Here is a 13,963-nt window from a genome sequence, read left to right as displayed (position 1 = left end):
TACAAAGGAAATTCGAGTGTCTTCCGTGAGGAATCATCTCGGGTAGTCGCGGTATCTCGAAACGATTCAAAAGACGGGCACGAATTTGGACTTGGGCTCAGATCAATCTTTGGCAGCACTCTACGTTCAAGCCCCGATGAGAAGCAACAGCACCAACACCAAGGTCGCGTCACGGGGCCCGAATTTGATCCCCCATGAGGAAAAGGCGCTATAGCTACATACATGTACATGTACATGTATGTAGCTATAGCGTGACTGGTCGTGTCGAACGATGGTATCACCAGCACCGACCAGACTGGACCCGAGTTTTGGGATCGGACATTTTCACATGATTGGGTAATCCTCAATCTTCATGGAAAAAACGAAACATTACGACATGTAGGACATGTAAAAATGAACCTTAGTGTCTCTATGCAGCAGAAGGCGCGCTTTCAAGCGCCACTTCAGCTTTGTCAGCTCCGGTCACGATACCCTCGCCGTTCATGCTGATTCCGTCCAAGAACTGCTTCGCAGCAAAGACTGCCATCTTCTGGACGCCAACGCGAGCGTACGGCAGCACGTATCCCGGGATAACCATGAAAACATGTGGCACTCCATCATGCACGTCCATTTCCCAGTTAATGACACCGTCAGCCTTGGCCTTGGCATGTAGACGCAACGAGTGCTGGAAGAGAGTGTCGAGACTTGCGGCCTGCAGGAATACGGGCGGGAGTCCGTGAAGGTCGCAATGCACTGGCGAGGCATCCGCCCAGGTGCTCGGGTCGTCGCGCGTCGGGTGGTAGGACAACACACTGGCAGCCGTCATGTTGAGCGACAGCACGCAATGCTCACCAGAGGTTTCGTCTTCGTCTCCAGTAAGGTCAGCCAGCGGACACGCCACAATAGCCGCCAGAGGCAGCGGCAGCTTGGACTTCCAGCTTGAGAGGCCGTCGCGAACGCGCAGTAGAGTCGACATGACAAGGCCCCCTCCGGCACTGTCCCCCGCCAGTACGATCTGCGACGAGTGCAGCTTCTCGTGCTGCAGCAAGTACTCGTACATGGCCACGGCGTCTTCCGCCGGCACCGGGAATTGGTGTTCCGGCAGCTTGCGGTAGTTTGCAAGGAACACATCCACCGTTACGTCCTTGCCAATCTCGTGGGACCCAAGCTCCTGCTTGATGGCGCCCGCCAACGCACTGCAGAACGAAATGTACATCCTCGGACTCAGCACCGCATAGCCCCCGCCATGGAAGAAGAGCACCACGAGTCGTTTACGACTATTTCGATTTGGCGACGCCCTGAGCCAGATGTGCTCGAGTCCGTTGAGCCGCACGCTCTCGAGCCTCAAGCCGTGTTGCCAGCGCGCGAACCAGCCCAGGACCGTCCCGAGCACGGCCGTCTGGCGGCGGATGACGCGCGCGTGCTGCACGTCCACAATCCTCTCGCCGAACCGCTCGGCGCCAGTGCGCATGAGTCCGTGCAGCAGCTCGTAGCGCAGCGTCCACTTGGGGAACTTGGGTCTGAAGCCCCGCGCGACGTACTGCGCCGTGATCCTGCAGAGCCGCCAGGAGATCGCGGCCAGTAGCTGCGCCGTCTCCAACGGGGTGCGGCACAGGCCGCGAGAGGCTTCCAGGACCAGCAGCGCAACGACGCCGCTGGCACCACCGAAGACCCAGCGCAAGAACTTGCGGCGACGGTCCGGGTCCGCCCAGAGGCGGAGCAATGGACCCAGCAAAACCCGAAGAGTTTGCTGGAGTTGTTGCGTTGGCGGCGAAATGGAGACGCTCACCATTGCTCGGAAGTTGGGAAGTGATGGCCTTGAGCGATAATGGTTGACCGTTTGACCCGTCGGATCCAAGTCGCAGATTGAAGTGAACGCGGCAGTATCTTTGCCTGTAGCTATCGGATGTGGCAATGTATGTGCTTATAAGAGTCCATGGTTGATAGAAAAATGCTCGAAAGTGCTGTATTTAAGAGCTGTATGGTACTACTTGTATAGAGGTTGAAAGGTACATGTTGAAGTTGGTGGAAGGACGAGCCAATGGGATCGCAGCACGTTGCGTTAGTCTAGGAAACTCGGTGATGTGTTGGACCTGGTTGCTGGCCACGAAGAACAAAATCTGCTAGTCGACCCTTCCAGCGCGAAGTTGGTGATGAAGACGAGGAATGGAGTTGATTAACTGGGAGGTAGACTTGTCGTAGTGCTGGTTAAAAGTTGGTGATGAAGTTCCTCTTGCCGGCGCATTCTTTCCTGTGTAGACGGCAACGAGTGTGTAGACGGTAACGAAGGATTGGTTGCTGGCGAAGCTCCCGGTCTGCTGCAAATCCCGCCACTGCGTGGATGACACCTGGCCGTAGAAGATGCCCATGTTAACGCAGAGCTGCGACTTGCTGAAGCTGTAGACCCAGTAGCCGCTGGAAATGTCGAAGTTCGCGTCCACGTAAAAGTGAGGCGACGCCGTCTCCGAGACGACGGCAGACCCGACAGAAATATCAGCAAGAAGGACATCAGATAGAAGGCCATTCAGGTTGGCTGGGCAAACTAAAAGGTGACGGTGCAAGCGTCGGGTTAGTCTGCCGCTAGTGCTTGTTGCACACGCTACCCAAGGTCTGTCGAAGTTATGGGCAGATCGCCCGCCACCCACACGCTATGTATGGCTCAGCCTCGGGTAAACTCCAGCTCGAACGAATCCCATGACGGTGACACGGCAAGTGAATACAAACTCGGGGTGGCAAACCACAGAAAATGACAGGGTCTGCGTGGCTAACGAAGAATTCTCGACCTACATAGTTTCAGATTACCGTGGCACCCTCAGGGATATCTTTTGTGCCGCCTCTGCACGATAACACGATGAGCCGATTCTTTATCTTGAACACCTGTGTGCATCTTGAAACGGTCGACTACAATCCGCAGCCGCTGCTCCTGTCCTCGACATTTTCTCGGCACAACACAGTTTTGTTTCGCGTAGCTCGCTGTTTCGTGGTCGTTAAGCAACCTCAATGTAATGCACCCAGTTTATTATCCATACCACTGCGGGTGGAGGAGTGTGGCGTGTGCCACCATCACTACAACGAATCTAAATAACGAGACGGCAGGTGACATAAACAACCAGTGATACTGACGAATCCAAGAGACAACTGGTGTACAGAACTACAAGTGAAGATAAGATCCTGGTTTCGAGAGTCTACCGAGTTTACTCAAATTGAAAACGGGCAAGTGACTCGCCAAGCTGGGCATTGAAGCTCGAGTATTTGGGCAAGTGTAAGATGCACAAAAATTCTCGATCTCGGTGCCTATTTGTATTCACCGCAAATGAAATGTACATACCTCGAACCATTACATGTAGCTAGCTGGGCATAGTTCGCTAAAACGGTAAACACAATACTCGAGCTACCAACCACCCTTTTCTAGTTCACAAAAAAAAACAACCCCACGATAAAATTAATGCAACCAGTACACTTATAATTGAGAAGACCATCACGAACTAATAGCGGGCATGAGCTTTTTTCAGCCAAATCTAAAAGCGGAGGCAAGCCACAATACACCCGACAGCATCTTGAGACATCTTACGTGAAAGGTGTGCCCACCAACCTGAATCATTTCAGTATCCGACAGGGTTAATTATTGATGGCGTCGAAATGCCGTCTATTCATCGAGCTATGGGAGGCCACTCAAGTGCAGGGCTGCCGAAAAATAAATTGGTGCTGAAATTATTGCAATGGACGCCTACCAAAAATAGGGAAATCACCCAACATAGATGCAGCAGATATGACAGGACATATCGAGACATAAACCTCGTGAGACGTAAAAATCGTCTCAATAAACAGCCCTACCCCTATGTTTATTTCGTGTAGCCATCTTAAAAGTTATTGTTGAAATTTGTATAGAATATGCAGACCATCACTCTGCAGATGTCGCTGCCATATATCATGGACATAACTCATTTCGTGCGCACCAGCTTCAACCTCTCACTTTCGAAAAATCGCGGCCAAGTGGCAAGGGCTTGGAAGCGCTGCGTGCAGCAACAAAGAAGGCGTACGTAATACCTTGACTAGCGAGCAAGTCGAGTCTATTCTAACTTCTCTAACGTGCACAGCAACCATGGTTCATCTCGTCCACTCCGCCGTGCACTGGAGCTCGCGCTGTATCGTGGACACGTCGAGCGGCGACGAGAACGTGTCGCCCAACTTGCAACGAGGCGGCGTCCAAGCGCCGGCTAAGAGCACCAAGTCTTCTTCGCCCGCCAACTCCACGGGGACCACGACGCCGCCGTGGATGTCGCCACAGCACGGTCTTCGCGTGCCGAGGGAGACGTCGAACCCTCCGCCGACGAAGCCTTCGAAGGCAGGTGCGGCAGCGCCCACGCTGACCATGACGGAACCTCTCCCGCCTGAAACCCCGCCGACCACTTGGAACCCACGCAGTCCGACTACGTCGTCTCCCGTCTTGCTCGAAGACCCGCCTGCTTCACGCCCACGATCTCCGTCGCCGGTCCTGCCTGAAGCAGCGGCTGCTCGACGTTCACGAACTCCGTCTCCACCATCTCGGCGGCCGCTTCGCGAGCGCCAGCGTTCGCGGAGGGAGCGTCGAGCGGTCGTCGCTCCATATCAACGTCGTTCTGGCCAGCATCAAGAGGCCACGTTGCCGACGGTGTCCCCCCAGGCTGTCATGCGTGCAACCCGTGGGTCGCGTGTTCGTGTCAGGCTACGTGCTGCCCAACCTCATGCTCTTCACCGCCAGCAGCAAGGTCGCTTCGTTTCTGCGCGGTGGCCATTTGCGGTGGCGCACCTTCGCGAGCAGTTTAACCCAACAGCGGTAATCTTTCCTGCGGTTCCTCATTTTGGTTGGTGCGACCGTGTGGACCCGTGCCGAGTTGGGCGCTGCCGCAACTCGCTGATGCAGCTATACTGCAATATTAATTGCTGCCCGTACGGCGGCAACTGTGGCAACGGCCTGGTCGAGTCGTCGAAGGTCGCGTTGGCGAGGAACGCGGCGACCCGCGAATTGGCCGTGGTGGCGCAGGAGTTCATTGATGCGGGTGAGGTACTGGGTGAGTACTTGGGCGAGATCGAACACGTGAGTGTCTCTCACGCGACTCGGCCGCGCAACGAGGGCTACTGTCTGATCATGACACAACGCCCCGAGAGGCCCAGCCACCCAGTCCGCGTTGCCATCAACGCTCGGCAGATGGGTGGCTTGATGCGCTTCGTCAACCACTCGTGCGCACCGGTGGCTCAGTTTCTGGAAGTGGCGAATGGACGCCGGACGACTGTCGTGATTGCCACGACGCACGCCGTGTACGAGGGCGACGAGATCACCGTCGATTACGGGCCCGACCTTTGGTTCGTGTGTCGCTGCGGTTACCCCAATTGCCGCCATCGCGACATCCAAGATCAACAAGACCCGTAGGCGTGACGCGCACGTGGAGGACAGGTTGCAGTCATGAGGAAGATAGTGGGAGCTTTGCTGCATTGGTAAGCATGGAATTTGTATGCTGTATTCACGTTAATTTGATCCTGCTGTTGAAGCTAATTGCGTTAAGTTGCCCCGAGTGTTAGAGCTTTGCCAGCTATGTTGACGTGTCAGCGGAGATTGCCGCTACGTTGGCGCCAAAATGAACAAGCCTCTGCATACTCTATTCGAATCTACTGCAAGCGCACTCGGTTTGCGCGCGAACTCGGCCTGCAGGTTAGACCTCACGACTATCAGTTCCGAGGCGAAAACTTCAAGCTAGCTGAGTTGTGCCGGCCTCGTTCAAACCTCGCCCGACCGAGCGGATGCCAAGCTCTACTAACCTTCATTCTTGCTTTTACCAAGCCGTCACAAGTCACCTCCTCCGTACCACTAAGACGGCTCTCCTCCTTCATCATCCCTGGTACGCTGTTTTGCTGGCTAGTGCTACCGTCACCGATCACTGCAACTTACGTGTTCATGCTGTTTGTTCAGATGGCGAAGCTGACCGGAAGTACTAACTACAAGCTGTCTGAAGTGCGCCGCCTCCTGACGCTCGTCGAGCACTACCTGCCCTCGGTAAGGACGAATGGGAGCGACTGGCAATCGCTTACAACTCCAACCGAGGGCGTGGCGTCGCAGAGCGAGACCATGAGAGCCTCCGCCGAAAGTTCAAGATGCTCTTCGGAGCACGCAAACCCACCGGTGTGGCCGACATGCCGCCGCACGTGAAGCAAGCGAAGCTGCTAAAACAGTCCATCGACGCCAAGGCCAGTGTGGTCGACATGGACGACGGTGCCGACGTCGACAATGAAGTCGAGGAGGAGGGCGAGGAGGAGGAGTATCAAGCCGATTTGTGCTTCGACTTCGAGGGCGACGAGGGGCTCGGTGACAACCCGCGCGTGGGCGGCGATGCGGACACGAGCGAGAGAGTCTCCACCAGCGACTCCGTGCATTCTGGCGAGACGCAGACATCGGTCGGGGACAACACCAACATGGCCAGCGGCGTCTTCTCGGACTTACTGCACACGTCCGGTGTGTGCGAGGGGTTGGAGGCTTTCGCTACACCGCGACCGTCTCCGCTGGCTGCGCAGTTGACGCAGAGAAAGTTGCGATCTTCTACAACAAAGAAGACGGGTCAAGGCCCGAGTGCGGCGGGACCGGCGGTCTCTGCTGCGTTCACAGCAACCGCCGACGCTGCTAGTGCAATGAGTTGCCCCCGACCAGCTTCGGCAGGACGTCCGCAAGACAAGAAACCACCGACGGAGAAGCGCTACGCGACTTCCTCCAACAGGCTTGGAGGCATCAACTTGGCTGAGTTCCGCGATACCGTGGGACGCAAGCGTGCTGCGGACGAAGACGAAGAATTGGCTGAGGCTAGCTATGCTAAAACAAAGCGCGTGAAGGCTATGAGGGCGACCGCAGAGCCCAAGAAGCGCTTGTCTGACCTGGAGAGCAGCTCCAGCAACATGGTGGGTACCATGTTCGAAATGCTGCTCGTGATGCGCGAGGAAAACGAGCGCAAGGCGGAACTTCGCCGCGCTGACGAAGATCAGCGTCGTCGTGACGAACAAACGGCACGCGAGGCACGCTATCTAGCGGACAAGGCGGAGGCAGAAGAGCGATGCCGTCACGAGAAACAGGAGGCGGAGGAGCGGCGCCGTCAGGAGAAGCAGGAGGCGGAGGAGCGCGCCCGTCGTGACAAGGAAGACGCTCGTGCACGCACTCAAGAACTCTTGCTCATCCTGGGAGCTCTAACAAAGAAAGAATGAGCTGTGAATGCTCTAGTGTGGTGAAGATAACAGCGCGGAAGATACAAAGAGGGAGGAAGTGCATTTAGTAGCGTAACATCTCAAACAGCCCTTAGTAATGACGATCACAGCAACACAGTCCATTTACATAGCTTCGAGAGCGAACCCTGTTCTGTATTGATTAGTAGCTGTGCCGATGCATCCAGCGGTAGCGCTGCTGTACGAAAACTAAGGAAATCAACTACGAAACTTTGAATTCAACCATCTTTACACCAACGCAATCATAGAGCTTCAAACACGCCCTGCTTCGGCAAATCCATCACGCCCGCGAACGTGGTCTTGATCTCGGAGATGCCGACCGTGCGAACGCTGTAGTTCGCCATCCTAAATAGGTTGTTGAGGCGCATGCCTCGTAGGATCGGGTCGTAGGGCAGCGGCAGATTCAGGCGGCTGTAAACTTTCTGGACACTGCCCATTCCCCACTCGGCAGCCTGCCGAATGGAGGTAATCGCATTGTGCAGTGTGCGTGCGGCACTGCGAAGACAAGGCTCAATTCGTTCGATGTCTCCGTCCTTCAAGGGGGTCAGGATCCTCCCCGTCATGGCCGTAGAACAAGGAAATGCAGAGTCAGACACTACATTCATGAGCTCATTGGGGCACAACTGCGGGTCCGTCAGCTTGTTGCGGAACTCCAAGGACGTGTCCGAGTCGTTCCACGACCCCGGACAGTTGTGCTTCGACCAAATGATGCAGCCGTCGGTCGCAAAACAAATCGTGCCGGTCACGAAGACCGAGTGCAGCCAGCCATTGTACATGGCGTTTTGAAGGTCGGCGTTAGAGGGCTGCTGGACATGTACATTACCCACGTCACATCCGTCTAAAGTTAGTAGATATAGACTAAAAGCAGCTAATACCATTCACATGTACAGTACACGCACGCGTAAGTTTTTACCGTCGATAAATCCGAACGTGTGGGTCAGCAAAGGTTCGCGTTTGTTGACCATGCGTGCAAGCTCCACCTGACGTGAGGACGAGGGCCAGGAGATGCGTGCAGGTGCGTAACCAGTCAGCGCTAGCGACAGCGCTCCTTCGGCCTTGCGCAGCGTTCGTGATAGAGTGCTTGGCGGCACCCCGAACGTGATGCACAGCGAGCTCTGTTCCATAGAGCCCACGTAGAAACTTAGTACGAGCCCCAGCACTTGGTGTAGGTAGCGCAGCTTTGGGGGCGGCCTCGTGACGACGGGGGCGGGAGGTCGTAGAAGCTAGCGAACCTACCCAGCAACTGATGAAATGCACCCCTATATACATGTACATGGAGGAGGTGTTAGCGTAGGAATAGAGTCATAGATGTTAGTTGCAGCTTACCTGGTTAGACTCGTTGCATTCAGAAAATTCAGGTCGGAGCCATGCTTGTAGAGAGTCATCCATGCGGACTCGTACGGTGCATCGAGGCACCGAGTAGTCAGGTAGTGGCGCGCGCGCATGGCGATGCGCCATTCCTCCTCCAGCATCAGCTGGTGGACGTCGCGTCGAGCGTCGCCCACGCGCTCGTTGTGCGTCCTAAACGCCTCACACAGGAGCAGGAGCATGCTGTCGTCGTCCACGAACATCGCGCTCGCAGGAAGCTCGCAGGAGGGATCTCGAGGGAAATGGCGACCTTCAAGCCAAACTTCAAGCAGAACTGGATAGATTTGGCTGTACAAGTGTCCCGTTCGAACTGTCCTATGTAGTGCAAACTGAATCGATATCTTTCTAATATGAGACCGTTTGAATCGACCAGAGATTGGTCATTAAGATATTTGAGGTGGACAGAATTTGGGCTATGTTGACATACTTGGTGATATGTCCTGTCATATCGAGACATAAACCTCGTGAGACGTAAAAATCGTCTCAATAAACAGCCCTACCCCTATGTTTATTTCGTGTAGCCATCTTAAAAGTTATTGTTGAAATTTGTATAGAATATGCAGACCATCACTCTGCAGATGTCGCTGCCATATATCATGGACATAACTCATTTCGTGCGCACCAGCTTCAACCTCTCACTTTCGAAAAATCGCGGCCAAGTGGCAAGGGCTTGGAAGCGCTGCGTGCAGCAACAAAGAAGGCGTACGTAATACCTTGACTAGCGAGCAAGTCGAGTCTATTCTAACTTCTCTAACGTGCACAGCAACCATGGTTCATCTCGTCCACTCCGCCGTGCACTGGAGCTCGCGCTGTATCGTGGACACGTCGAGCGGCGACGAGAACGTGTCGCCCAACTTGCAACGAGGCGGCGTCCAAGCGCCGGCTAAGAGCGCCAAGTCTTCTTCGCCCGCCAACTCCACGGGGACCACGACGCCACCGTGGATGTCGCCACAGCACGGTCTTCGCGTGCCGAGGGAGACGTCGAACCCTCCGCCGACGAAGCCTTCGAAGGCAGGTGCGGCAGCGCCCACGCTGACCATGACGGAACCTCTCCCGCCTGAAACCCCGCCGACCACTTGGAACCCACGCAGTCCGACTACGTCGTCTCCCGTCTTGCTCGAAGACCCGCCTGCTTCACGCCCACGATCTCCGTCGCCGGTCCTGCCTGAAGCAGCGGCTGCTCGACGTTCACGAACTCCGTCTCCACCATCTCGGCGGCCGCTTCGCGAGCGCCAGCGTTCGCGGAGGGAGCGTCGAGCGGTCGTCGCTCCATATCAACGTCGTTCTGGCCAGCATCAAGAGGCCACGTTGCCGACGGTGCCCCCCCCAGGCTGTCATGCGTGCAACCCGTGGGTCGCGTGTTCGTGTCAGGCAACGTGCTGCCCAACCTCATGCTCTTCACCGCCAGCAGCAAGGTCGCTTCGTTTCTGCGCGGTGGCCATTTGCGATGGCGCACCTTCGCGAGCAGTTTAACCCAACCGCGGTAATCTTTCCTGCGGTTCCTCATTTTGGTTGGTGCGACCGTGTGGACCCGTGCCGAGTTGGGCGCTGCCGCAACTCGCTGATGCAGCTATACTGCAATATTAATTGCCGCCCGTACGGCGGCAACTGTGGCAACGGCCTGGTCGAGTCGTCGAAGGTCGCGTTGGCGAGGAACGCGGCGACCCGCGAATTGGCCGTGGTGGCGCAGGAGTTCATTGATGCGGGTGAGGTACTGGGTGAGTACTTGGGCGAGATCGAACACGTGAGCGTCTCTCACGCGACTCGGCCGCGCAACGAGGGCTACTGCCTGATCATGACACAACGCCCCGAGAGGCCCAGCCACCCAGTCCGCGTTGCCATCAACGCTCGGCAGATGGGTGGCTTGATGCGCTTCGTCAACCACTCGTGCGCACCGGTGGCTCAGTTTCTGGAAGTGGCGAATGGACGCCGGACGACTGTCGTGATTGCCACGACGCACGCCGTGTACGAGGGCGACGAGATCACCGTCGATTACGGGCCCGACCTTTGGTTCGTGTGTCGCTGCGGTTACCCCAATTGCCGCCATCGCGACATCCAAGATCAACAAGACCCGTAGGCGTGACGCGCACGTGGAGGACAGGTTGCAGTCATGAGGAAGATAGTGGGAGCTTTGCTGCATTGGTAAGCATGGAATTTGTATGCTGTATTCACGTTAATTTGATCCTGCTGTTGAAGCTAATTGCGTTAAGTTGCCCCGAGTGTTAGAGCTTTGCCAGCTATGTTGACGTGTCAGCGGAGATTGCCGCTACGTTGGCGCCAAAATGAACAAGCCTCTGCATACTCTATTCGAATCTACTGCAAGCGCACTCGGTTTGCGCGCGAACTCGGCCTGCAGGTTAGACCTCACGACTATCAGTTCCGAGGCGAAAACTTCAAGCTAGCTGAGTTGTGCCGGCCTCGTTCAAACCTCGCCCGACCGAGCGGATGCCAAGCTCTACTAACCTTCATTCTTGCTTTTACCAAGCCGTCACAAGTCACCTCCTCCGTACCACTAAGACGGCTCTCCTCCTTCATCATCCCTGGTACGCTGTTTTGCTGGCTAGTGCTACCGTCACCGATCACTGCAACTTACGTGTTCATGCTGTTTGTTCAGATGGCGAAGCTGACCGGAAGTACTAACTACAAGCTGTCTGAAGTGCGCCGCCTCCTGACGCTCGTCGAGCACTACCTGCCCCTCGGTAAGGACGAATGGGAGCGACTGGCAATCGCTTACAACTCCAACCGAGGGCGTGGCGTCGCAGAGCGAGACCATGAGAGCCTCCGCCGAAAGTTCAAGATGCTCTTCGGAGCACGCAAACCCACCGGTGTGGCCGACATGCCGCCGCACGTGAAGCAAGCGAAGCTGCTAAAACAGTCCATCGACGCCAAGGCCAGTGTGGTCGACATGGACGACGGTGCCGACGTCGACAATGAAGTCGAGGAGGAGGGCGAGGAGGAGGAGTATCAAGCCGATTTGTGCTTCGACTTCGAGGGCGACGAGGGGCTCGGTGACAACCCGCGCGTGGGCGGCGATGCGGACACGAGCGAGAGAGTCTCCACCAGCGACTCCGTGCATTCTGGCGAGACGCAGACATCGGTCGGGGACAACACCAACATGGCCAGCGGCGTCTTCTCGGACTTACTGCACACGTCCGGTGTGTGCGAGGGGTTGGAGGCTTTCGCTACACCGCGACCGTCTCCGCTGGCTGCGCAGTTGACGCAGAGAAAGTTGCGATCTTCTACAACAAAGAAGACGGGTCAAGGCCCGAGTGCGGCGGGACCGGCGGTCTCTGCTGCGTTCACAGCAACCGCCGACGCTGCTAGTGCAATGAGTTGCCCCCGACCAGCTTCGGCAGGACGTCCGCAAGACAAGAAACCACCGACGGAGAAGCGCTACGCGACTTCCTCCAACAGGCTTGGAGGCATCAACTTGGCTGAGTTCCGCGATACCGTGGGACGCAAGCGTGCTGCGGACGAAGACGAAGAATTGGCTGAGGCTAGCTATGCTAAAACAAAGCGCGTGAAGGCTATGAGGGCGACCGCAGAGCTCAAGAAGCGCTTGTCTGACCTGGAGAGCAGCTCCAGCAACATGGTGGGCACCATGTTCGAAATGCTGCTCGTGATGCGCGAGGAAAACGAGCGCAAGGCGGAACTTCGCCGCGCTGACGAAGATCAGCGTCGTCGTGACGAACAAACGGCACGCGAGGCACGCTATCTAGCGGACAAGGCGGAGGCAGAAGAGCGATGCCGTCACGAGAAACAGGAGGCGGAGGAGCGGCGCCGTCAGGAGAAGCAGGAGGCGGAGGAGCGCGCCCGTCGTGACAAGGAAGACGCTCGTGCACGCACTCAAGAACTCTTGCTCATCTACTACAACTAACAGAGTATCCTGTGTGTTTGTCTGTCCGTAAGTCCGTTCTCTGTCTTTGGGCCTTAGCCTACCGTAGAGCATCGTCCTACCGCCCTGCATTAACGCATTAGTAACCTGCCCTATGGCATTTCACCATCTTCCGGACTGGCTTATATTTTTGCGTGATTTCTATTCGTGCTGTGATTGGCTGATATTGCCTCCCCGCTAAAATTTCTGTTTTTGAATTCGAATTCAGGCGCGGCGAAGCGACGTAGCGTGCGGACGTCGGGCGCCGCTGCGAGCCCCACAGGACGCGAGCGCCGCACAGCGACGACGGTGCGCTGTGTGTGCGACAAAGTAGCCTGTACATGCGCCCTAACGTCAAAAGTGGACGACCTTCTGGGCCTGAGCGTTGACTGGATAAATACATAATATATTATTACTGCTGTGTGATTGGCCTAAACCCTCTCTGTTAGAATATATTGCTATTCGGGGTGCCACACACATTTCACGACACAGCGCGCGAAATACAAGACGTGCGCTGGACAGAGGCCTTCCAACGCGACTTGCAGGACCTTCAAGCACATCCCGCCCGACGTTCAAGCATGCTGGACATTCAAGCACCGAACGCGATCGCGTAGTAGTGGAGCGAGCTGGCACAGCGAGCGTAACGGGTTGGGACGAACGATATATGAAGTAGTGGAGCGAGCTGACACAACGAGCGCAACGGGGTAGGACGAACAGTAGACCAAGTAGTGGAGCGAGCTGGAACAGCGAGAGTAACGGGTTGGGACGAACGATATATTCAGTAGTGGAGCGAGCTGGCACAGCGAGCGTAACGGGTTAGGACGAACGGTATGGCAAGTAGTGAAGTAAGCTGGCACAGCGAGCGTAACGGGTTGGGACGAACGATATACCAAGTAGTGAAGCGAGCTGGAATAGCGAGCGGAATGGGTTGTGACGAACGGTATGACACGTAGTGGAGCGAGCTGGAACAGCGAGCGTAACGGGTTGGGACGAACGGTATATCCAGTAGTGAAGCGAGCTGGAACAGCGAACGTAACGGGTTGCGACCAACAGGAAGTCCAGTAGTGGAGCGAGGTGGCACAGCGAGCGTAACGGGCTGTGACAAACGGTATGCCAAGTAGTGGAGCGAGCTGGAACAGCGAGCGGAACAGGTTAAGACGACCAGTAGACCAAGTAGTGGAGCGAGCTGGTACAGCGAGAGTAACGGGTTGGGACGAACGGTATGGCAAGTAGTGAAGCGAGCTGGAACAGCGAGCGTAACGGGTTGGGACGAACGGTATCGCAAGTAGAGGAGCGAGCTGGCACAGCGAGCGTAACGGGTTGTGACGAACGGTATGGCGAGTAGTGGAGCGAGCTGGCACAGCGAGCGTAACGGATTACGATGAATGGTATGGCAAGTAGTGAAGCGAGCTGGAACGGCGAGCGTAACGGGTTGCAACGAACGATGTGCTCAGTAGTGAAGCGAGCTGGCACAGCGAGCGGAACGGGTTAGGTCGAAGG

The 13,963-nt window shown here is 56.1% G+C and overlaps 1 protein-coding gene across 1 annotated transcript; it reads right to left on the bottom strand.

The window, feature by feature from the left end:
* Positions 1 to 409: 409 nt before the first annotated feature.
* IUM83_04640 (Monoterpene epsilon-lactone hydrolase) lies at positions 410 to 1,771 on the bottom strand (the record flags this gene model as incomplete). Its single annotated transcript, XM_067928731.1, has 1 exon — positions 410 to 1,771. One exon carries the CDS (start codon positions 1,769 to 1,771, stop codon positions 410 to 412), a length of 1,362 nt encoding a protein of 453 aa, XP_067796245.1.
* Between the last annotated feature and the right edge of the window lie 12,192 nt (positions 1,772 to 13,963).

This window comes from Phytophthora cinnamomi (genome assembly GCF_018691715.1).
Source record: "Phytophthora cinnamomi strain GKB4 chromosome Unknown Contig17, whole genome shotgun sequence".
Lineage (NCBI taxonomy): Eukaryota > Oomycota > Peronosporomycetes > Peronosporales > Peronosporaceae > Phytophthora > Phytophthora cinnamomi.
The sequence above is the reverse complement of the archived record's forward strand: the minus strand, read 5'-3'. Positions and strand labels throughout refer to the sequence as shown.